Source organism: Juglans microcarpa x Juglans regia, chromosome 2D, assembly GCF_004785595.1.
Source record: "Juglans microcarpa x Juglans regia isolate MS1-56 chromosome 2D, Jm3101_v1.0, whole genome shotgun sequence".
Taxonomy (NCBI): domain Eukaryota; kingdom Viridiplantae; phylum Streptophyta; class Magnoliopsida; order Fagales; family Juglandaceae; genus Juglans; species Juglans microcarpa x Juglans regia.
The window spans coordinates 31,160,853-31,185,569 of record NC_054596.1 but is presented as its reverse complement, the minus strand read 5'-3'; the positions used below and the strand labels follow the sequence as shown (position 1 = coordinate 31,185,569).

General features: G+C 37.6%; 2 protein-coding genes across 2 annotated transcripts; both read left to right on the top strand.

Annotated features, from left to right (window-relative positions):
• Nucleotides 1-759: 759 nt before the first annotated feature.
• LOC121251124 (kinesin-like protein NACK2) lies at nucleotides 760-9,565 on the top strand. The gene is made up of 15 exons (XM_041150449.1): nucleotides 760-1,036; nucleotides 1,816-2,065; nucleotides 2,301-2,390; nucleotides 2,503-2,603; nucleotides 2,743-2,856; nucleotides 2,954-3,035; nucleotides 3,495-3,562; nucleotides 3,653-3,712; nucleotides 3,799-3,923; nucleotides 4,576-4,774; nucleotides 5,999-6,136; nucleotides 6,661-6,750; nucleotides 6,867-7,787; nucleotides 8,718-9,022; nucleotides 9,192-9,565. The coding sequence occupies exons 2-15, from the start codon at nucleotides 1,828-1,830 to the stop codon at nucleotides 9,517-9,519; spliced, it is 2,859 nt and encodes a 952-aa protein (XP_041006383.1). The 5' UTR covers nucleotides 760-1,036; nucleotides 1,816-1,827; the 3' UTR covers nucleotides 9,520-9,565.
• An 8,414-nt stretch (nucleotides 9,566-17,979) lies between these two features.
• LOC121250651 (eukaryotic translation initiation factor 3 subunit K-like) lies at nucleotides 17,980-24,366 on the top strand. The gene is made up of 7 exons (XM_041149834.1): nucleotides 17,980-18,329; nucleotides 18,478-18,534; nucleotides 18,628-18,741; nucleotides 19,145-19,195; nucleotides 19,272-19,338; nucleotides 19,997-20,079; nucleotides 23,979-24,366. Exons 1-7 carry the CDS (start codon nucleotides 18,216-18,218, stop codon nucleotides 24,180-24,182), a joined length of 690 nt encoding a protein of 229 aa, XP_041005768.1. The 5' UTR covers nucleotides 17,980-18,215; the 3' UTR covers nucleotides 24,183-24,366.
• Nucleotides 24,367-24,717: the final 351 nt, after the last annotated feature.

Genomic DNA, 24,717 nt, shown 5'->3' with positions numbered 1-24,717 from the left:
CTATTTTTCTTCTTCGATCGATAGCAGACCATTACGGCAACAAAGGTTCACACAGATTTTTTTTTTCTTCATTTGCAGACTACACTTTTCGTTTCTTTTTCAAGGATAAGGAAAAGCATCAAAAGCATAGGCCATTGCCCCTTTTTATTTCTTTTTCTTCTATTTTCCTTTGCTCTTCTCAATCCAAGCTTGTCAGTCTTTCCTCTTCACACATCCTTTCATTTCCCTTCTCATTTTCCTTTTCCTCTGGAAATATTCAAATTGTTATTAACGCATCACTTTCTCTGGGTTACTGGTTCTCAGATAATTTCTTCTTCATCTAATTGCTCTAAATCGCGTGTACTTCCATTTTAGATGTGGGTTTATGCTTGGATCATTTTGAAGTTATTCGAGTCATTGTTATTCAATTTAAGATATTTTTTTTTCCTTAAAACAACTGGTCACGTGGGACGTGGTGCCTCCGCGGTTCCCCTGATCGGTTGTAAATAGACTTTTTCATGAAAAAATAATTGATACGGAGGAGGTACCTGTGTGGACTGAATCCTTAGTAATGGCTGACAAGTTAATTGGGTTTTGTGAGAAGAAAACTTGGCCCAGAAAGCCTGAAGGGCCCAGCGGGAAAACGTTATTGGATTTTTGTTCAGAGTGGACCCACGAAATTAATTCAAATTCGCAACTTTTCAGGAGCGGGCATGCACAGACGTGATCGGAGGATAACAACGAAATATCAAAAAAATAAATAAGAAAAAGAAGGAAGAAAGCGGAACTAGCCGTTAACAGTTACATTCTTTGAAATCTTCTCTCTCTCTCTCTCTACTTCAACCTCACGGCCACATGCTGGACAAAGAATCTCTTCTGACCTCTCTCTCCTTCTCTCGTGGATCACTGGTTGAGTGATTTTACAGAGTCCTCTCACAAAACCCTGACAAAAATATTCGTACCGCTTTCGACTTAAAATCGGCGTTCTTTCTTCCGGCGGGGGCAACTAGATTGTCTGGCATTGTTAGAGCACTTTGGAGGAATCAAAGATTTCTCTGTGAGTTATCATTTCTCTATTTTCTTCACTTGAGAGTTCTTTTTTTATTTTCTCCTTTCTTCACTTCAGGTGCTTTTTGTTGGATTGCCTTTTTTTTTTTTTTCCTGGTAAAGAAAGAAATCAAGAAGAGCGGTCCTTTGGAGTTTGAATACTTATAAAAGCTTCTGCTTTCTTTACCGTATTCTTTCATCTTTTTAAACCATTTTTCAGGCGCATTGATTGATAGGTCCTCCTTCAGGCTTTAAATTGTTGCTGATTATGCCATGCGTGAGACTCGCAGAGTTTAGGATTTTTTTTGGGGGGCCGGGGGAATCACTTGCATATCTGGGGGAAAGAATTGAGGAAATCTAACTAGTTTGTCCGAGAAACCCTAGTTTCTCTCTTGGGGTCGATTTGTGTCCCATATGATTCTTGTTAATACTGCATTAAAAAATCAGATGATGAATTACAACCATGGGCCATGTTTATTCACAACATTGGATATTATATGGTGATAATTTAGTGGGTCTACCTATAATGGACTTTATACTATCAATGCCAAAGAGTTATAGCTCAAATGACACCTCTTTTACTTTTAAGAACAAGTTGGAGGGTGACATCGTAAATTCAAGACCCACTAGGTGAACATAGAACTTACCAGTGAAAAAATAACTTACTGATAAGAGTGATGTTGCTATTTGCAATGACTATATAGAAATAATGATATGATCATTCTGAATGCTTTTACTCTGTTTTAGAGTGTTTCATCCTCTACGTATAAGTTGACCAATTTTGTACAGTGGAGACCAGTTATGGACAAGATGGTTGGGACACCAGCCACGCCGTTGTCTAAGATACAAAGGACCCTGTCATGCACCCCTGGTGGTCCAAAAGTTCGTGAGGAGAAAATATTAGTCACTGTTCGGATGAGGCCGCTGAGCCGGAAGGAGCAAGCAATGTATGATCTCATTGCTTGGGATTGCATCGATGATCGTACTATTGTATTCAAGAACCCAAATCATGAGCGCACTGCAACCACATACTCCTTTGGTATATGTTATATGGAAACTGCCTATTCTTCTTGTGATTCTCTGGTTTTTTTAAATTAAATGTTGAACTTTGTTAATTGGAGAATATTTTTAAGAACCTTTTAAACTGTAAACGCTCATTTTTTGCAATTGAGTCACAATAAGTACATGATAGAGTGTCCCTTTGGACGGTAAAATTGGTCCTTTTAGGTTTTTGAGAGAAATTGAAGCTTTATTTACTGTATTTTACGTGACAGATAAAGTTTTTGATCTTACATGCTCAACTCAGAAGGTTTATGAAGAAGGCGCTAAGGATGTTGCTTTATCCGCACTTACTGGAATGAATGGTAACTATATACCGCATATCTAGCCAGCAACTTGCAGTTTTAGTTATGTTTCCCTTGTGATAACTGGTGCTTTTGGCCTACTCTAAGTACAAAATTCCTTTTTCCCTTGCAGCGACAATTTTTGCATATGGGCAGACCAGCAGTGGTAAGACATATACGATGAGAGGAATTACTGAAAATGCCGTCAGGGACATCTTTGAACACATCAGAATTGTAAGTTTAATTCGTAGCAAAAGCAGTTGTAGTACTTCTGGGATTCCCTTTGTCTTGTGAGGGGAAAACTTTAGATCATTTGATTTTTTTTTTTCAAGTTGCATTTATGTTTGCTCCACATGTGTGAGTTGTTTCACAGCATCCAGAGAGGGATTTTGTTTTGAGTGCTTCTGCTTTGGAGATCTATAATGAGGCTGTTATAGACCTTCTGAATCGCGAATCTGGTTCCCTTCGGCTTCTGGATGATCCTGAGGTACTTGCAAGAATATTTTCCTATGAATAAAGTTATATGAATTTATAACGTTTTTACTGAAACCCTATTCTTGTTTCTGTTGTTGTGAAACACGCAGAAAGGGACTGTCGTGGAAAAACTTGTTGAGGAAGTTGTTAAGGATGGCCAACATTTACGCCATTTAATTGGCATTTGTGAAGGTGATCATGACTTTACATTAATTATTCACTTTAAGGTTTCCTACTTTAACTCCATCACGTCCAAGATGCATATCTTTATCAGGTTTCATACTTCAATTCACATCAACGTCCACGATGCATATCTTTGGGTTTTGTATTATGACTGATCAGTCTGTTGGCAGAGCTGTACATTTTTCTACGTTTAGTGGTTTTATTAAATGAGATTTTCATATCATCCAGCATTGGATCTTGCTCTGATAGTTACTGGAATAAACTCACCTACAATTTTCAATACCAAATTTCTTTTCTTTTCCTTGTATTCAACGCATGAATCTGAATAAGGTAAAGATAGATAAATCCTACTGCAAGCCTTTAGCTACTAGCCTGACCTTTTCCTCTTTTCTCCCATTTACTAAGATAATTTTTGTATTGTCTTTAATGTCTTGTACAATCTTATACCAATTCCGTTTGTGGGTGCAGCTCAAAGGCAGGTGGGGGAAACTGCTCTAAATGATAAAAGCTCAAGATCTCATCAAATATTCAGGCTGGTATGTCTATCTATTGTATTCCTTGTATGATTTTTTCCATCCTACTATAAATAATGCATGAGACTGGAATATTTTACTTTTTTCTTTCAGACAATAAAGAGTAGCCTTCGGGAAAGTTCAGGCCGTGTAAAGTCTTTCATAGCAAGTTTGGTATGGTTGTTTGCTATCCAATGTTTTGGCTTCTTAACGGTAAAGAGTTGCTCAGTTATGTTGATCGGAGTTATGGAACATTGCAGAATCTTGTGGACCTTGCTGGAAGTGAACGTGCCTCCCAAACAAATGCAGATGGCACAAGATTGAAGGAAGGCAGTCACATCAACCGTAGCTTGCTGACACTCACAACAGTGATCAGGAAGCTAAGGTAAGAAAGTGCAAACATGGAAGCATCACATTCTAATACAGTTGGAACCTCAGTTTCATAAGTTTGTCTTAGTGTTATGTTGTGACATTCCCAAAAAAAAAAAGAAGTAGTTTTAATTCAATTTTTGTTAATTCTAGTTGAATCAAGTTGCTTGCTATTGTGTGCAAAACTATTACCATGATGCTCATGAAACTCTGTTACATTACTAGTATAAGGTGTACCTTCAAGAAGATAACCTGGATGTGATGTCCCTACCGACTGTCCTCACCAGCTACCATTCTCTAGAATGGCTATGTAACTGCTACTTCTATATATATACGAATGAATAATGAATATACTAGGGGCCGGTAACAATTCAGCTCATCCTTGTACAATTTTTCTTCTGTATGATATTGATGCCAGAAACATTTGGTGACAACCAAACTGGAGAGATAAACTTACGAGTCTTTAACAAATCAAATCAGTGGAATGACTCAGTAGAAGTTTCTGATGAATGAATATTACAGGATTTGGAAGCTGAGAGTTGTAAAAAATTTGCCTATCAATAAATATCTATGTTGACCCATGGAAAAGTCTTGGACCTTAAATGTATCTTGATATATGAAATTCAACTGCATGTAATTATATGCCATATTGGTTTTTCTGGTTTCAGTGGTGGCAAAAGGAGTGGCCATGTACCATACCGGGATTCAAAACTCACACGAATATTGCAGTCTTCACTTGGGGGAAATGCTCGGACAGCAATTATTTGTACCATGAGTCCAGCTTTAAGTCATGTGGAGCAAACGAGGAATACACTCTCATTTGCAACTAGCGCAAAGGAAGTTACCAATAATGCCCAAATAAACATGGTATGATAATTAGCAAACCATACTTCTACTTCTGTATTTTATAGTAATTACTCTGTTATCTGTCCTGAATGTCTAGTGACATTATTATAAAGGAGTGTTTTTCATAACAGCTAACTGAAGTTCATATATTGAATCTGCTATAAAGGAGTGTTTCTCAATAACTTGCTTCATTATAGGTTGAGTGAGGCTGACAAGGCTATTGGAAACTTAGGATGAGTAAGATCATATAACTTGCCAGAAGTTCGGTTCTCTTGCTTAAAGAAATCTAGATCATATTTACCATGAAGGAGATAAGATTAGGAAGAATCAGGAAGCTACTTTAAGGAAGAATCACAACTAAGGACATTAGGCTATTAGGACTACACGTGGCTTGCACGACCTAGGATTGCACTAATAATTTTCCTTCTAGAAATAGAAAACATTTACTCCCCAACATTTTCTCAACTATCCTCATTATTTTCAAAATAATAACTAGAATAAGAATAATAAAAACGACAACAATAAAGAAGATTCTCATTAAAACTCATGCTTGCCTCTGACATAGAATGAAGGTCATTTGACTTAGCCTATCTACTTTTTATTGATAATAGTGTTTCTGATCCAAGATTTTTATTTTAGGATGAAGTATTCAAGAATAATTATTTGGGAACCCAGTGCTACGTTTTTTTTTTCACAAATTGGAATTAACATACGCATTATTGGATGTATGTATGTGTTCATGTATCTAGCTAGTTACTGTTTTGTATGTTTCCTGCAATTGTTACTGAGAACTTGTTACTTTGGCAATATCGAGTCCATCACATGAACTAACAAGCTGTTTTGAGTTAATTATTTCTAGAAGGAAAGAAAAATTTCAAGTATTTGTTTCGCAATGTCTGAGGCTCTTTTTCTTACCTTCTGATTCACAAGTAATAATATAGTAAATAGGTCATGTTAGTTGTGTACCATGCGGGCCGTGGGTGCCCTTATTCAAGATCTTGCTTATAAGGAAAACAAAACAATGTATGGTTGTATTTGTTTATATATTGATTCTAAAGCATACTTGCGTGTATAATATATCTTTCTAAATGAAATTATTTGTGTAGATCTTTTGATCTTGTCATGCGACTAGATTAATATAGTGCTTGGGATCTTGGTTATTATGGTGATTGTGTTATCCTGCATACTTACAAAGTACCTGCAACAGTCAAAACAGCCTAATTATCCCACTGGATTTCGGTTTAGGTTGTTTCAGACAAGACACTGGTGAAGCATTTGCAGAAGGAAGTGGCCAGACTTGAAGCAGAGTTACGGAGTCCTGAGCCTTCTTCATCTTCGTGTTTGAGGTCTTTACTGCTGGAGAAGGACTTAAAAATACAACAGGTATACCTTTTCTTTTTGAGTAATTGATAATTTGTAACTTCCACAACATGAGTTTTTTAAGTTTCTAGTATATCTATAGAAGTCTTGGACGCGCTGTTTTCTGCATATATGTTCTAAATGACCTAGCTTAATCGTGGTGCCTTTGTAGCCACATAACTTTTGTAAGTAAATGGCTTCATAAAAGTGTGATTCAACCGAACTTAACTCAATAAAGCCATATTACCCCAACTAAAGGGATGCGGCGACATAAATGCTTTCCTCCTTTTAATCCTAGGCCATAAATTCAACATGCACGATGATATACTGGGCACTAGTGGAATAATCTTGTTTAGATGCATTTGAGTTGGTCTTTGACCTAAAGGGCTCCAGTTTTTGAGCATTAGATTGATAAAGAAATGTATATTCTACTAGTCTTTTATCAACCAAAAGGACAATGAAAAAGAGGGGGAGGAGTTGAAAATTGAAAACAAAGTGACTATCATCAATCAATGTAATCTAACTGTAATGAAAATTACATTTCCTAGATGGAGAGAGAGATGGAAGAGCTTAAGCGCCAGAGAGACATTGCTCATTCCCAACTTGAACTGGAAAGAAAATCACACAAGGCTCAAAAGGTACGACAGTGATCACTGTTATACACTTTTAATTATATTTTTATCTTTATCTCATATAAACATTTCATCTTTAATTATATTTGACTCATTACTTATCAAAAAGAAAAACCACACAGGGGTTAAGGCAATGCGGGCCTTCTTGTCAAGTTGTTAGGTGTCTTGCTTTCCCTGGTGAGAACGACTCAGTTTCTGATAAATCTAGCCCGGTAACTGGGCCAAGAAATGCAATTGGAAGCCAGGCAATGTTGAGGCAATCAGTTACTTCAACAGATCAATCCATGCTCGTGCATGAAATAAGAAAGCTTGAGCAGCGGCAGAAGCAGCTTGGTGAGGAAGCAAACCGGGCCCTTGAAGTACTGCATAAGGAGGTTGCTTCACATAGAATAGGGAGTGGAGAAGCCGCTGAAACCATTGCAAAACTGCTGTCGGAAATAAAGGACATGCAAGTGGTTAGCTCCATTCCTGAAGAAATTGTGATTGGAGATAAGACCAACCTGATGGAAGAAATAAATCGATTGAAGTGCCAAGGAAGCACCATTGAATCTTTGGAAAAGAAGCTTGAGAATGTTCAGGAATCTATAGACAGGCTGGTTTCATCTTTTGCTAGTAGCAAGGAGACTCCTAAGTGCAAGACCCAATCCAAAATGAAGAAATTTCTTCCTTTCACCGTGAGCAACAATGCAAATATGCAAAACATAATTCGATCGCCATGTTCACCTCTGTCCTCTTCTAATAAGATGATGGAATCTGAGACAGAAAACAAAGCCCCTGAGAATAATGATGTTTTGCCTAGTAGTGATACATTCCCCATGCCTTGTAAACTAACTCCAATAAAGAGTGAAGGACACGGTAACTGTGTCCCATCAAGGGAGGGAACTCCAGTTACACAGCAATCGAATTCAGTTAATGTGAAGAAAATGCAGAGGATGTTCAAAAACGCTGCTGAGGAGAATATTCGGAGCATTCAAGCTTATGTTACTGAGTTAAAAGAACGGGTGGCAAAGCTACAATATCAAAAGCAGCTTCTGGTTTGCCAGGTAAAAAATCATTTATATGTCTCAATTTACCTTAGAATTAAAAATTTTACTCTACATGTAAGATGTAATTTATATTTCATAGACGTACGACTCATTAAGCTATACTAGTTACCATTGCATCGATTAGCCTCTTATATCTACTAGGCAAATGTTTATTTTCCAGCCTTTAATCTCAAAATTGCTTGGCCTGATCATCTTCTATGGATTTTGCGATGGAATATATCACAATCTTAGTAAATTCCACAAAGTAATCCACATGAGAATGCGATATTTATGTGGCTCCCCCAATGTGAGGTATGTCCACAGGAGAAAACATTCAGGAAGAGTTTCACCAACCAAAGATGGAGCACAAAAAATATTTATTAATAAAACCAACAAAACCTGAAACCTATACACCTAGATTTCACACTTCCATAAAAACTATTTATTCTAATTTTCCTGATGTTTGGTTTCACAAAGGAAACTGTGGGGTTCTGAAAACCCCTTCCAATCTTATGTTTGTCATGAAAATATTAGTCTAAGCATACATCGGTGAATAGTTCACTAGATAAAACTTGAGTCAGGTGGGCTTTTACAAAACCAGCCAACAAAAAGTGTAGGATGATTAGTGTTAAGATCTTGCGCATGGATGATTAGTTTGTACTTTTGGGTGTTTGTGTCCAATGAAAGGTTGAAGGCATTCGGTCCTCAACTCTCCTCCTTCGCGGGTGGGTATCCCGTGCCTACAGGGAGAGTAGAACTTGCACAGTTTCTAAAAGTGCGAAGAATTATTATCATTTTTGGATATTGGATGACCAGTATAATAAATACTTTGACTCGCTCTTTATGCTAGAATATGAAATCTTTTATAGGTTGTGATTTTTCTATTATGTTCAACCAACACAGAGTGAGAGTACCTCACCTTTTGCTTTCATTCCATATTTTATGTAGGTATTGGAGCTGGAGAATGCGGCTGGAGCTGATGAACCAAATATAATTGATCAGACTCCCCCAAAGCCATGGCACTTAAAGTTTGAGGATGAGAGAAAGCAAATTGTCATGTTATGGCATTTGTGTCATGTTTCAATTCTGCACCGCACTCAATTTTACTTGTTATTTAGGGGAGACCCTGCTGATGAGATATATATAGAGGTTGAACTTAGAAGATTGACATGGTTGGAGCTGCACTTTGCAGAGCTTGGAAATGCAAGTCCTGCACTTCTAGGCGATGAACCTGCAGGCTCAGTTTCAGCAAGGTACTTCAAGCATTAGTACCAATGCCTCCTAATTGTATAATATATCAAACTTTGTACAAGGAGATTGAGTTAGATGAACTTACAACTGATACAAGTAGTTGACGACTTGTTCATTATACAATTAATTCCTCACAACTCCTTACCATTTGTTTCATGGTGTTGAATGCAGTATCAAGGCTCTTAAGCAAGAAAGGGAATATCTAGCAAAGAGGGTGAATTCCAAACTAACAGTAGAGGAAAGAGAAATGCTTTATACAAAATGGGAAATACCTCCTGGCGGAAAACAAAGGAGATTGCAATTGGTGAACAAATTGTGGACAGACCCTCATAACATGCAGCATGTAAAAGAGAGTGCTGAAATTGTTGCAAAGTTGGTTGGCTTCTGCGAATCTGGTGAGCATGTTAGTAAGGAGATGTTTGAGCTAAATTTCGTATACCCTTCTGATAAGAAGACATGGATGGGCTGGAATTTGATTTCAAATCTCTTAAATCTGTAACAAAACACTCTTTTTGGTCCAACTACACCTAATATTTCTAATATTAGTCTAGAAGCATTTTGGTCAAGTAAGCTTGCATGGTATGCACCCAGCGTAGCTTCTAATCCATAAATGAAGTTATTACAAGGGGTAGGAAACAAACAACTCACTGTATTGTTATCTCTAGCCATCACAAAACAGATTCAAAATTTTGTCCAGAGACTAAAGAGAGAGAGAGAGAGAGAGAGGCACTTGCTCAAATTATTCTATATAGCCAGTAAAGGATTTGTACAGTAAAAGTTAGGGGACGCTTGTAATGAAAAATCTGGATCTGATGGATAGCCAATCGCCTTAACTAGGGTGGGTTTGGATATACAGCACAGATGAGATGAGATGTTTTGTTAAAAGTTGAATAAAATATTGTTAAAATATAAATTTTTAGTATTATTTTTATTTTATAATTTAAAAATATTAAATTGTTTATTATATTTTTGTATGAGAATTTGAGAAAGTTGTAATAATGAAACGAGACAAGATGAGATGAGATGTTTTGTGTATCCAAACCCACCTAGTTTAGGTTTAAACAAGTCATATATTGCATCGAGTTGAAATTACTTCAATTTGGATGCTTCGTTAAGAATAATAAACCCAAAGAACAGAGACAAGGTCAATCAATCTTGGAAAAGTTTTTTTATTTTTTACTGCTGGAGAACACAAAATATAGTAGCACTCCAGTCTAGCAGAAGAAGACTGATGGTACAAATATGGAATAGCCTTGTTTGCGAGGACTTTGAGCTGGGCCACGCATATGAGGGAGTTTGTGGCTTTGACTTCACTGGTCTTGTGATATTTTGCTCTTGTCTTCTATTACCTCGACCCATATTATATTATTGGGTTCGTGGGTGAGAATTTTTTTTTTTTAAAGAGAAGTGTTATAGATACAAAAATATATTTTGTAATAAAAATAATTTTATAAATAGTCATTTGTGATTAAAATATTTCTCATTTTCAAAAGGTAATGACAAATAAAAAAAACTATAAACATTACAAAAGGGTTACTTTGGGAACCCTAGCTCTCCGTGGATCCACAAAGGTTATTGTGCATGTGAGGGTGAAATACGTACGGTCTTTTGCCAATTGCCTGCCACCCCCGAGTTCGTTCGGCAGAATAGTCCAAGAAAGCAACGACATATACATCCTCATTTTTTTTTTTTTTTTTTGACAGACTTATATACATCCTCATTCGACAACCAGAAAAGGACCTTTTGGTATTCTTAATTCTTGTATATAGCACCGCTGAAATCAACAAACACAATATTATGTTATCATTATAGCTCCCTTGAAGTCTAGACATTTTATGTAACTTATTAAATCATATTTCGTAAAAGGATTTGTATTTTAATTAAATGAATTCTGCTGTAAAACTCTTTCTTAGGTTTATAAATGTAAGTTTTAAATTTTAACTATAAAATCTTTTATATCCTGGGAAGAGAAGGAAAAAAGTTTTAAAAGGTTCAGTAACTTCCGTCTCATTTTTTAAAATTATTTTCTAAAGTCCTACCACAAGGACGTGTGTTACAGTTTCCATGTGAGGTGTTGGTTGAGTAAGTGTCAAGAGAAACAACCGTTTTAGTCAAATGATAGTGTCCCTTAACAATGGTTGTACCCTTTCGCCAACCAGTGCCTTATGATCTATAAATAAAGACCATTTGTACACAATTCAAGTACTTAATTTCCTCAGTTAAACACCAACACATAGGACAAACTCCCTAATGAGATTATCGCCATTTTGCAAAAACACCAACACGTTCATTCTTCATTTTCTAACAAGAGAGAGAGAGAGAGAGTGTGTGTGTGTGTGTGTGAGTTCGCATGATGGATGTCCAAAGGGGTTGTAGTGCTACAATTGGGGCGTGCCATGAGGTTGTTTTCCAGTGGAGGGTCTTCCATGGTGCAAGAGGCTAGTCCTCACCATGCAACTAGTCCTCACCATGCAACCAACTGCTGGCCTAGGCAGAGTTGCTTGGTCAGAAAACACATTTGTGATAGTGCATACTTGGTGGTGTAAGCTTCTAAAGGTGGTGATGGACACCAAGGTGGATCAAGTCTTAAAGATCCGTTGCAAGCTTCAAATGGGGTAATCACAAGATTGAGAGCTAAGAAGTACAAGGAATCAATGCAAGTATTGATGCAATCCACTTGGAACGAGTCTAGCAAGAACCGAATATTCAAGATGGACTTGAGAGAAGGAAATCCAGTGATCACCTACGTGATACAAGCTATGGAAGAGTGCAACATAAATTAGGGCCTATTATTATGTTTATGTAATTGAAAGCCTCGGACTTGTTTATTTCATTAAAGGGGTTTATTTTATTAGTTATAAGAATTAGTCAAGAATAATCGGACTTAAGGATGCTTGACCCACATATATTTTATTTTGTTGAACTAGGGTTTTAAGAAGTTATTGTAGCTGAGTTACTGTAACCACGACACTATTTATTTAGGGGTATTTTTGGAAAAAATGACTTTATTTTGGTTAGGATTTTAATTAGATTTTAGTTTAAATACTCTTCGTAGCCTCATTTTAATTAATTTATGAAATTTGATGAATTTATGCATTGTGAGTTGAGTTTATCTCCTCTTATTCTTGAATGAACTTTTTAATTGATCAGAAGTAAATCACAACCTTTGTGGCGTTCTTCCTTATAATTTAGGTTCTTGAGACAGGTTTTTTAACCGGTCTAGATTTTCATATAATCTAGATTCTTGAAATGAGTTTCTCAAAGAGTCTAAATTTTCCATTAGCTTGATTTTGGTTCTCTTGGGTGAGTTTTCAAATTGATTGTGGGTTCAAAAGATTCCATTCCCACGGGTTCATATCAGGTGGTGCTCATTTGCATGGTGTAACTTGGTGTGGACTTGGTTACTCTGTGTCAGTTGTTCAAAACACATGCTCTCTATGTGTTTCTCCTAAAGTTTCCTATGGAAGAATAGAGAGCAGCTAGCAGTTGCAACGTGTACAACACCAGGGGGCCATTGGGAGGTAAAATTAAGTTTGAGTCTAAGGCATGAAGGTCTCTTGGAAACGTAGGGGCAAGTTGATACTATGGTGGTTTTGGTAGTCCACTAATTGAACGACGTTGGTGCAGGTGGATGATAGTGGGAAGTGGAACATGAGAGGAGGGGTGGGGGGAACTTTGGGCACTGGATTGACCGACAAATGGTTACCATTGAGATGGCTAGCTAGAGTTGGGTTGCGACTTGTTGCATCTGTATGTGTTTGCAATAGCTTGCAGATCAGATGGCTGTGATTGTGCTTGAGGCAAAGTTTTGATGTTTGAGGAAAGGTTAGTGTTGGAGTGTATGTGGAGATTAGTTTTGGAGTTGAAAAAGGTATTTGCTGAAAGTGGGCTTGAGCGAAGTTTGCTCGACATACTGCTCGAGCGAAGTTCAAGTCTGAGAGTTCGCTCGAGTCCCGCTCGACACTCCTCTCGAGCGAGATGCAAACCCTAGTGTTTACTCGAATCCCACTCGGCACTCCGCTCGAGTCAATATTGATTTGGTTGTTCACTCGAGGCGCGCTCGACATGCTGCTCAAGTGAATAACGCTGATTTTACCATATTAGGGTTTCCAGCGCCGTTCGCTATAAATATATCATATTAGACATGTCTTACACGACCTTAAGCATATTTTGAAAAATGACAATTGTCTAGTGAGTGCATATTGTGTGAGAGAGCAAAAAGCCCTAGAGAGTGTGAGTTGAGATTGACTGATTGTAATCTCCTCTGATTAATAAGATTTCTGCAGCTTTGTGGACATAGGTAATTTGCCGAACCACATATATTGTGCGTCGTGTACTTGATTGTTATTGCTTTTACTTTATTTGTCATCGTTGGTATGTGTATATTGCACATCATTTCACAACAACTGGTATCAAGAGCCAAGGTCGGATCTGAAGAAGAATGATGGCTGGAGATAAAGTGATCGCACCCTGGATCGAGAAGTTCGACGGTACTGATTTTGGGTACTGAAAGATGCAGATCGAGAACTATCTCTATGGGAAGAGGCTCCACCTTCCACTATTGGGAAAGAAGCTGAAGAGCATGGATTATGCTGAGTGGACCCTGTTAGATCGACATGTTCTAGGGCTTGTTTGGCTGACCTTGTCCAGAACAGTGGCACACAATGCCAATAAAGAGAGAACCATGGTGGATCTCATGGAGACTTTGTCAGGTATGTATGAAAAGTCGTCTGCGAATAAGGTGCACTTGATAAAGAAATTTTTCAATCTGAAGATGTAGGAATGTATATTTGTAGCCCAACACTTGAATGAATTCAATACGATCACAAATCAATTGTTTTATGTAGAGATTGAGTTTGATGATTAGATCAGAGCGTTGATTCTGTTGGCATCCTGTCAAATAGTTGGGAAGCCATGAGGATGACTTGAGTAGTTCAGCTGGCAAGACGAAATTGAACTAGATGACATACGTGACATGGTCCTTGCTGAAGAGGTACATAGGAGACACTCGGGTGAGTTCTTAGGTTCTGCATCAGGCATCAGCCCTAATTGTTGACAATCGGGGCAGAGGATATGATAGGTCAAACTACAAGAGCAGAGAGAAGAGCAAGATGAGATCTGGATAGTAGATCACATGCTGGAGTTGTGGCAAGCTAGGCCACATCAGGAGAAACTGCAGGAGTCAAGAAAGTGCTAAGGATGATGCTATGAATGCAGAAGAAATTCATGATGCCTTACTTCTTGTAGTGCACAGTCCGATTGATGATTGGGTGTTGGATTCAAGGTCTTCGTTTCATATCACCTCATATCGAGAAATTATGTAAAATTATGTTGTTGGTGATTTTGGAAAGATGTATGCGGCTGATGGAGAGGCAATGGATGTAGTGGGAGTAGATGATGTGCACATCACACTCCCAAACAGGAGCATGTGGACTTTACAGTAAATCAGACATATTCCAGATCTAAAGAAAAACCTAATCTCTGTGGGACAGCTTGATGACAGTGGTTTTGTAGTAGCGTTCTCTGGAGAAGCTTGGAAGATCACCAAGAGTATGCTGGTTCTAGCGCATGGTAAGAGATCTAACTCGTTGTATTTAATGTCAGGGTCCAATGATGTGCAGGGAAATATAAGAGTGCAAAAATGCAAGCTTGATCGTGCGAAACATGTGAGGAAGCCAAAGGGAGTCAGCTTTGTCGTTCCTCATGAAAGGCCGAGAAAGTTGGCTAAGGTTGCCAAGATCGGTGCAAAACTAGATACTCCTAGTGCAGTGTGAGTTGTGAGTCGCCTAGTGAATATGCTGACTAAGGGCTATGTACGTAAAAGATTGAAGTTGGGCTTGACTTCAATGCGTCTTCTAGCTTGAAGACGCCAGCTATGAGCTGCAGAGATGATAGAGCTTGGATGGAAACAATGGCTGGCATGTGAAGACCCAGTCTCCAAGTGGGAGATTGTTGGGGTGTATGTAGAGCTGGTTTTAGAGTTGAAAAATATGTTTGTTGAAAGTGCGCTCGAGCGAAGTTCAAGTCCAAGAGTTTGCTTGAGTCCCGCTCGACACTCCGCTCGAGCGAGACACGAACCCTAGTGTTCACTTGAGTCTCGCTCGACATCCTGCTCGAGCCAATGTTGATTTGGCTGTTCGCTTGAGGCGCGCTCGACACGCCGCTCAAGCAAAGAACACTGATTTTGTTAAACTAGAGTTTTCAACACCGTTTGCTATAAATATATCATATTAGACATGTCTTGCATGACCTTAAGTATATTTTGAGAGAGAACAATTGTCAAGTGAGTGCATATTGTGTGAGAGAGCAAAAACCGCTAGAGAGTGTGAATTGAGATTGAGTGATTGTAATCTCCTCTAGTTAATAAGATTTATGTAGCTCTGTGGATATATGTAATTTGCCGAACCATGTATATTGTGCTTTGTGTACTTGATTGTGATTGTTTTTACTTTATTTATCATCGTTGGTGTGTGTATTTTGTACAATATTTTACAAAAGTTAAACGGTGGTACATAGAGGAGTTGGTGGATGTTCGAGGCTGTCTTGTTGGAGAGGAGGCTATGGAGGTTACAACAACAACCCTAGGGAGTACTAGTAGATGAAGGTTCATCATGTAATAATACATGGGGGAGTTTAATACGGGTTTGATGGGAAATGAGCTTGAGCTTTTTAATGGGTTTTGGTCTTAAGCTGGTTCCTACCCATATATGTACATACATAAATTAGGTCTATTTTTATAGGCTTAGCCCATGGGTGTTAGGGTTTTCTTATTGGGCCTATTTTGTGGACTTTTAAAGATCTCTTTGGGCTTGGTAAGTGGGTTTGATTATTTAATAGGTCTAACCGAATTCCAAGACTTCCCTATAATTTTGTAGGCCAAGTAGAGTAACAAATTCTAATTAATCGGATTTAAGTCCAAAGTAAGTCAAGTTGTCCAAAAAATACTTTTGGACTTTTAAATAATTCCTTGAGCCTATTATCTAATAAATGTGGGCTTACTTGCTCAATGACTATTAAATGGGCTTTAATTGAATTATTGAGTACAATAAAATTTCATAATCTACCATAATAAATATTGAGCTCGTAACCTATTTAAAATTACACTATAAACCTCAATTGAGCTTTCCAAAAATATTGGTACATTAGAGTCATCCAAAGTCATTTACTAAACCTTAACAAGCCTTAAAACAAATTTTTGGGCCTAATTAAAAATTCATTGCCTTACATGTCAGCATCGGTGCGCGAACTCGCTTCCAATAAGACTTTTTCATAAATTATAGTCTCTGAGTTTACCCATAATGCCCCATTAAATCTAAATTAGGTTAAATAAAATTATCCTTATTCTATACCTATTAATATTAGACTGAGTTATTACACAAATGACATGAAACCTAATTGATGCAAGCTGGATAATTCTCACTCTCCAAACCTGTCACATAAGCATCTAAATTGGAATAAGAATGCCACATTGACATGCCATACCATCAAGAGGAATGACATCTGTCGTGATAGATCATTGTAAATGTCATGCATTCTTTTTGAAAAAGTGAGTAAATATGTGACTCACATAAAAAAATAATTTTTTAATGATATACCTTACACATTTTTAAAAGAAATACACGACGCTTGCACAGCCCATGATTTTATCTATTGCTATACCATCAAATTGCCACGTTACCATGGCGCCACGTGATTCTAGATTATGCTTCTGTGGCACTAATTCTATCGTGTGTATTTCCTAACTTTATATGAAATTCAAATTTTACTAATTTCATAAGATCTTATGTCGCTAATTTAACATTTATGAAAGAGAGAGGGAGAGTTACCTAAAGGAAGTCCAAGGGTTGGGTTTGAGTACATTACTTGATAAGTGATTTGTAGGGTGTAAATGGTCCAGTTTTAGATAAATTTTGGAACCAAATCAGTATACACCAATTTTGAAAATTTGAGAACTGATATGGACCAGTTCATCATTGAAACTCAAACTTTCGATTTTTTTGGTTTGAGTCTGATTATTTCAATTTACCGTTTATACGTATGGTACTACATACGTTTAGCATTATAATTTCTTCAATATTAAATTTAATTGTTAGAATTTAATATTTATTATTAACATTTATTAATTCATTAGTCTCTAACTAGACTAGTATAATATAAATAGTGTCGAACTTATTAGTAAGATTAACTTATCAAAAGTAACTTCATATTTATAACTTAATATTAATTTTCTGAAAAATTAATAATTTAGCATATAATATATGTTATAATATAAAAAATTATGTATAAAATCTTTATATATAATATAAAAAATTAAAAATATATATTTTGGTTCGGTTCTCAAAATATAAAAATTATTATCGTACCAGTTTTGACTTTTAAAAATCGATACTGGACTGATTACGAATCAGATTCAGGGTTGGTTTGGATAATGAGATGAGATGAGATGTTTTTAGATAAGTTGAATAAAATATTGTTAAAATATTATTTTTTAATATTATTATTTTTTTAAAATTTGAAAATGTTGAATTATTTATTATATTTTGTATAAAAATTTGAGAAAATTATAATGATGAGATGAGATGAAATAAATTGAGAGTGTTTCTTCATTCAAATGGAGTCAGGAGTCGTTTCAAAGATGAGTTTAGATAGTTTGTGAATAGTAGAATAAAAGTTGAATTGTTTATTATATTTTGTATAAAAATTTGAGAAAATTATAATGATGAGATGAGATGAAATAAATTGAGAGTGTTTCTTCATTCAAATGGAGTCAGGAGTCGTTTCAAAGATGAGTTTAGATAGTTTGTGAATAGTAGAATAAAAGTTGAATTGTTTATTATATTTTGTATGAAAATTTGTAAAAATTATAATGATGAGATTAGATGAGATGAGTTGAGGTGAATTTTGAATTCAAACGAATCTACCTATTTGGTTGGTTCTGATCGGGTCCAACTAATTTTTCGATTTGGGCCAAGGCTTATGCGACATAAGGTTTTTGTTTTCCGGGCCGTTTCATATCGAGTCGGGTCGAAATTTCAGTCCCGGTCGGGTCATATGGTTTCTCGGAATCCGAAAAAACAAAGTTCGATTCCTACTCCCTCTCTCTCACAGTATTAATCTCTGATTAATAATTTTGATTTAGGGTTTTTGAGACTGAGGGGACGCCATACGAAAATCCTAAACGAAAAAGGAAAAAAAATGGGAAGGGAGAGAGAGAGGGAGGTGCAGCAGTACACGGTGGAGCAGCTGGTGGCTGTGAACCCGTACAATCCCGACATCCTTCCCGATCTCGAGAACTACGTTAACGACCAGGTTTCCTCTTTAACTCTCTTTCACTTCATTCTTCTTTTTAGAACAATTAATAAAAACGAATTAAAGCATTTCAATCTCATCGTTATGAATCAAAGAATGATGGTATTTATCATGTAATCTTGTTTTTCTTTAAAAAAATAAATACCAGGTATCGTCGAAAACGTACAGCCTTGCAGCAAATCTCTGCCTTCTTCGCCTTTATCAGGTTAGGAGAAGTGCTATTAAATGCATGCATACATACATATATGATTGGTTTTGTTATGCTTCAAAAAAGAAAAAAGCTTTGCGTTTTGTGCAGTTTGAGCCAGAGCGGATGAGTACCCAAATTGTGTCCCGCATCTTGGTTAAGGCACTCATGGCAATGCCGGCTCCAGATTTTAGCTTGTGTCTCTTTTTGATTCCAGAACGAGTGGTAACTCTCTCTCTCTGTCTCTCTCTCTCCATTTCAAATATTTTCTATTCATTATTGTGCTTTCCGCCATCAGTAGCACTTACTCAATATGGCACTAAAAAATTCACGCTTATTTTAGGCGTGTTTGATCATCTACTATAACTTTCTGGTGTTCAGAGTTAGATTAAACTAGAGATTTATGTATATATTAGGTGATATGGGTTTTCTGATATTCTAACTGAACACTTCGTAATTTCTTTTTTGATAAGTACTTTAATTCTTCTGTTTTCGTAAGCCTCTCAATGGAAGCATAAAAAATATGTTATTTGATTAAATTTTCTTTCGCTAGATTTGAGTTTTAACAATTAGATTCCTCATAGCTGTTGTTGGTAAAAGTTTTCCTTCTTTCATTTGATTGAGTTAGCAAATGGAGGAGCAGTTCAAGACCCTTATTGTTCTCTCACACTACTTGGAGGTATGTATTTTTGGTTTGTGTTTCTTGACTCATCTGTGCCATTCATATTATAAGAACTCACCTACTTTGTTTGCAGACAGGAAGATTCCGTCAGTTCTGGGATGAAGCAGCTAAGAATCGTCACATAGTTGAAGCTGTGCCAGGTAGTAATGATTTTTGATGCAGTGAATTGTTGATGCAGTGAATTGTCGGTGTATGTTCGTGGTATATACTATTTGGATTTTCTATCCAGTTGAAGCAATATGATTGTTCCATTTATCAAGGATGGTGTCTTTGGTAGAATAATCACTTTCTACCTTTAGATTATAGAATAATGAAGACGATATGGGGCCACTCTCATACGAGAATGTGATTCCTGATATTACACTGTTCATAGGGTTATAGATTTGGATAATCTGATGGTATGCCTCTTTATAATAGTTAATTGCAATGCACTGTTGCCATTCTTATGAAGTTCTAAAACCTTTGTGAGGATTTCTGGCTGTTCGTTGAGTATGTTAGTCCAACTGATGGTATCAGAATCGTATGATGCGATCATACGCATATATATAAACTGATTCTGTGGTTAGTGTTGTCACCTTTTGGCTAGATATACCATTGTTGATTAAAGCTTGTGTTAGCAAAGTTTGAGCTCCTGTTTGTGTTGCTCAAATGGCTCATGGCTCATTATTCCGACTTTCTGCTGCTCAATTTAAATTGCTTTCGTCTCTTGTTCTTATGTTTATGTTGCTGTTTTCTATCCGTTCATCTATTGTTTTCTGCTTGTATGATCATTAATGCTCACAAGAAAACAAAATGCAGGTTTTGAGCAAGAAATCCAAGCCTATGCAATTCATGTCCTTTCCGTGACTTATCAGAAGGTTCCCAGAGCTGTGCTTGCTGAGGTAGGCCCTTGATATTGTTTCCTTACTGTGCTATGTCATTTCTATTTCTAGGACATGGTCTGATTGCCAGCTCATACCTGCATGGTATAGTGCTTGTGTTGTTGAGGAATCAATGCCTGGATGAGAATCAAATATATTTCAGCATAATAACAGAGAACGAATATCTAAAGGCTATGTGCGGTAGGATGTGTAATTTGAGGACACTAATTTATGATGATTTTCCAGATTGTGGTCGTGGGGTTTTCATTGCATTTTACTTTTGTTATTCTATTGCCTAATGACCCGCTCATATAAGGCTTGAGTCGAAATACCAGGGGGGGGGGGGGGGGAAATTGCATTTTACTTTCCAGATTGTGGTCGTGGGGTTTTTGCATGGCACCGCTGTTTGGGGGTATTATCTCTGCTGAACAGGCGGCCTTTCTCCGTAGACATAGTATTTTTGATAATATTGCGCTCGCACTGGATCTGGTACATGGAATGAATTGGAAGACCGGGGGGGAAGATGTCATGATTAAAATCGATATGGCCAAAGCTTATGACCAGGTGACTTGGCTTTTTTGATGGAAGTGTTGAGGAGGTTGGGCTTTTCGGACAAGTGGAGAGCCCTCATCTTTAATTGCATCTCCTCATTGTGTACTTTGTGATGCTAAATGGTTCTAATGGATTCTTTAAGTCGTCTCATGGTCTTAGGCGATCCTTTGTCCCTGTATCTTTTTATTTTATCGGAAGAACTTCTCTCATGCATACTTCATCAAGAATTCCAATTGGGGAAAATAAAGCCTTTTAACCCCCCCGGTACCATGATTAGTCACCTGCTGTATGCCGATGACCTTCTTCTTTTTTCAAATAGTGGAAAGCCGTCAATCTGTAACCTCATTCGGCTACTTCACAAATTCGAAAGCATTCCCGGCCAACTTGTAAGTCCAACTAAATCCTTAATTTTTTCCCCCTATAATTACACTCATTCCTAGAAACTAGAAATGATGCACTTAACCAGCTTTGAGGAGGGGACGTGGCCTTGCAATTATCTGGGGGTTCCTCTGCACGTGGGGTGGCTCACCACACGTTTGTTTGACCCCTTGATTACCAAGCTTCAAAAGAAACTAGCCAGTTGGAAGAGCAAGCTTCTATCATTCGGGGGAAAAGTAACTCTTATAATGCATGTTTTGAATAGCATGCCTATCCATATGCTTTTGGTGATGAACTTTCCAAAAGGAGTCCTCACAACCATTAAGTCGATCTTCTCAAATTTCCTTTGGGGATCCAGAATGGAAACAAAAAAATGGAAATGGGTGTCTTGGCGCAAGATCTGTTTGCTAGTGGAAGAGGGCGGCTTGGGCATTCGTGATCTCTCGGTAGTGCAAACTTCTCTCCTAATGAAGTTTGCATGGAAACTTCTTACTGGCAGCTCTGGTCAGATTTTTTCAATGCAAAATATGTTGGCAACTCGCATTTTTCTATGCTTCTAAATGGCACACGGGGCTCCAGTTTTTGGAAAGGTATCATGTGAGTTATGCCACATGTGCTAGGCAACACGAGATACCTAGTATGCAGAGGGGAGATAAATTTCTGGTTCGATAACTGGTTGGGGGATGGAGCCATTGCGGACACAAAACAGTGGTGGGTGATTCGGGCCTTCAGGTTCGCTCCTTGTTAAACTCATCAGGCTGGGATTTCCAGACCTTATGGGCGCTGGTAGATGATGGTATGGTGGAGAAGATGTCTTTCTCATATTTGGCTGCGTGAAGGCAAGGATATCCATGTATGGAAGCCCAATGCAGAGGGTTTATTTAGCACCAAGTCGGCTTGGCAGCTGATTCAAAAGCATGGTAACCCTTGTCAGTGGAGGAAATGGCTTTGGCAACCTCACGTGCCAAATAAGATGCCTTTTGTATGTTGGAGGGCTAGGAAGCTTCCTCTCGATGAGTCGATAAAATAGCTTGGCATCCTCGTAGTGTCCAAATGTAATTGCCGTGAAGCCCCTCAAATGGAGACACTGGACCATGTGTTGTGTGATGGGGAAGGGGTGAGGAAGGTATGAAATTTTTTTGTTGCTTCTTTTGGCATTCAGCTACCTCAGATATGTTGTTGGCAGGGAGTTCTAAACGTGTGGTGGCTACGGGTGTCCTCCTCCTTTCAAGTAGGCCTGTTACGCGGCATCACCCCCATCCTTATTACCTGGGCTCTTTGGCGAGCACGTTGCGCAGCACGTATGGATGGTGTTCATGATTGGAGGGCTGTCATCTGCATGGTTAAAAGCCACCTCATGGAAGTCTTAGGTACCCTTTGGTCGTTCAAGAAGCTAGGCTCGAGAGATCAATCAGTTTTGCAGGATCTTAATTTCCCTATCTCTCCGATATCATCTAAACCACCGCAACCTATAGTGTGGTCTCGACTCGGGCGTGGGACCGTAAAATTAAATGTGGATGGAGGGTCTAATGGCAATCCAAGGTCTCTTCGGGCCTCGGGGGGGGGGGGGGGGGGGGGGAATCATCTGGGATGACCAGGGACATGTTGTGGCTGGTTTTGCGCACTATTATGGGACTGCTACTAACACCATCGCTGAATGTCGGGCCCTTTCTACTAACTCCTTGATGGCCTCAAGTTGTGTCGCTAGCTCGGGTTGAGAGACTTCCTAGTTGAGTCTATATCTAGTGTAGTGGTGGATTGGCTTCTTTCGAAAGTGTGCAAGAACTGGAACGCATGTGACTTGGGAGGAAGCACAGGCCCTCACTCGGTCACTAAATGCACATGTTTGCCATGTTTTCAGAGAAGCAAATATGGCGGTTGACTATTTGGTTAAAGAGGGGGCCAAAGGACGTGCTATGGATTTTCAAGGAAATGGATTTGGACAGAGCAGCCTTCGTGGTCTTTCGTGTACGGATAAATGGGGACTTCATTACTTATGCCAATAGTGCTCCCGATTTTATTTTATTTTTTGTTAGCTTGATAGTGTACCCGAATTCTTTTGGAGTCTTTTCCTTTTGTTTGGGCCTTTAGCTCTGTAACCACAATCCCCCCCCCCGGCCTTCCTTTAAGTGAGGTTTTTCTACTATAAGTCGAAGGTTCCAAACTCTTTTAATATATATATATGTATGTATATATAAGGCTTGAATCTAACAATGTAACTAAGGGTGCAAATCAGTCAGTTTGGTCTGGCGATGGAACATTTTCGGTCCATTTTCCCGGACCGAACACCCATAGGGACCGGTAGCTATTGGTCCGTTCGGTCCAGCCTAATTATTATTATTATTTTTTATTTTTTAAATCAATTAGTAAAAAAATTATTTAAAATACTAGTTTAAAATTAAGTGACTTATTAATGTGGATTATGTAACTAACTTAATAAAAAAATATTTTATATAGTCAATGATAATAAATTAGATGAAAATTACATTATTAATTTATATAATTACTATATAATTAGCTAATTGATATTATATATTAGTTAATTGATAGAATATTAACAATTGTTAATAACATATTTAAAATTTTATATTGTTAATAGTGATAGGTTAGATGAAAATTACATAATAAATTGTACAATTATTATATAAATAATATATATAAAATATATTTTTTATTTTTATTTTTTATTCGGTCCAGTCCGGTCTAGGGTGGAAAAACCCTAGACCGGGACCGGACCGAAACTTTTCGGTCTTCTAAAATATGTACCGAGACCAACCGGTCTCAATCTCGGTCCGGTCCGGTCCGGACCGGACCTACCGTTTATCACCCCTAAATGTAACCTGACAATGATGTGTGATTTAATCCTTGAATTTGATATTTGTTCTTTTATTTAGTCTTTCTTTTCTGTGGGGATTATTAGGTGTCTTGCGTTGCTGCTTTATATATTTATCTTTCTATGTAAAACTTGTTATTCCTGGTCGATCTTGCAGGCTATCAACATTGAAGGTCTGTCCTTGGACAAATTCCTTGAGCACCACGTTGCAAATTCTGGCTGGATTCTTGAGAAAAGTCATGGCAGAGGCCAACTCATTGTCCTACCTCGCAATGAATTCAACCATCCTGAGCTGAAGAAAAACACAGCAGATACTGTTCCACTCGAGCACATAACCCGAATCTTTCCCATTCTTGGTTGACGTTTCTGCTGGAGAGTAGGAATCTTCGGTTTCTCAGAAGTTGAGACTAGAAGTTCTGGCGCCATCTTTGTTATTCCGAGATGCTCGTCTTTAAAGGGATTGCTGTTGCTCCGTTTTCTTGTGTTTTGGGTTTCCGTTTTCTTCCAAATTAGTGTGTTGAATATTGAGAAGAGGTCTGCTTTTCGAATCGATTTTTCCTTTCCTTAATTTCTCTCCAACCTATCTCGGGTTTGGTAATAAGATTGCCCATATTCACTTGCAATCAGCACATATTTCTCATGAGATCAAGTTTTCATTAAATTTAATCTTCAGAAGAACTAAAAAATTAAACAAAAAGAGGCCCGGGATTGCGTAAATTCAAAGATTAATGATATTTATAAAAGAAAAATTATTCTCATAAGTTACTATTTACTATCCTGCACCTTATGAAAAGAAAAAAAAAAAAAAAAAAAAAAAAAAACTAAAAGTGTGGAGGTGAATGGTGTATAACATTCCCTTTATAAAATTATTTTATAATTCATTTTACAACAAACAA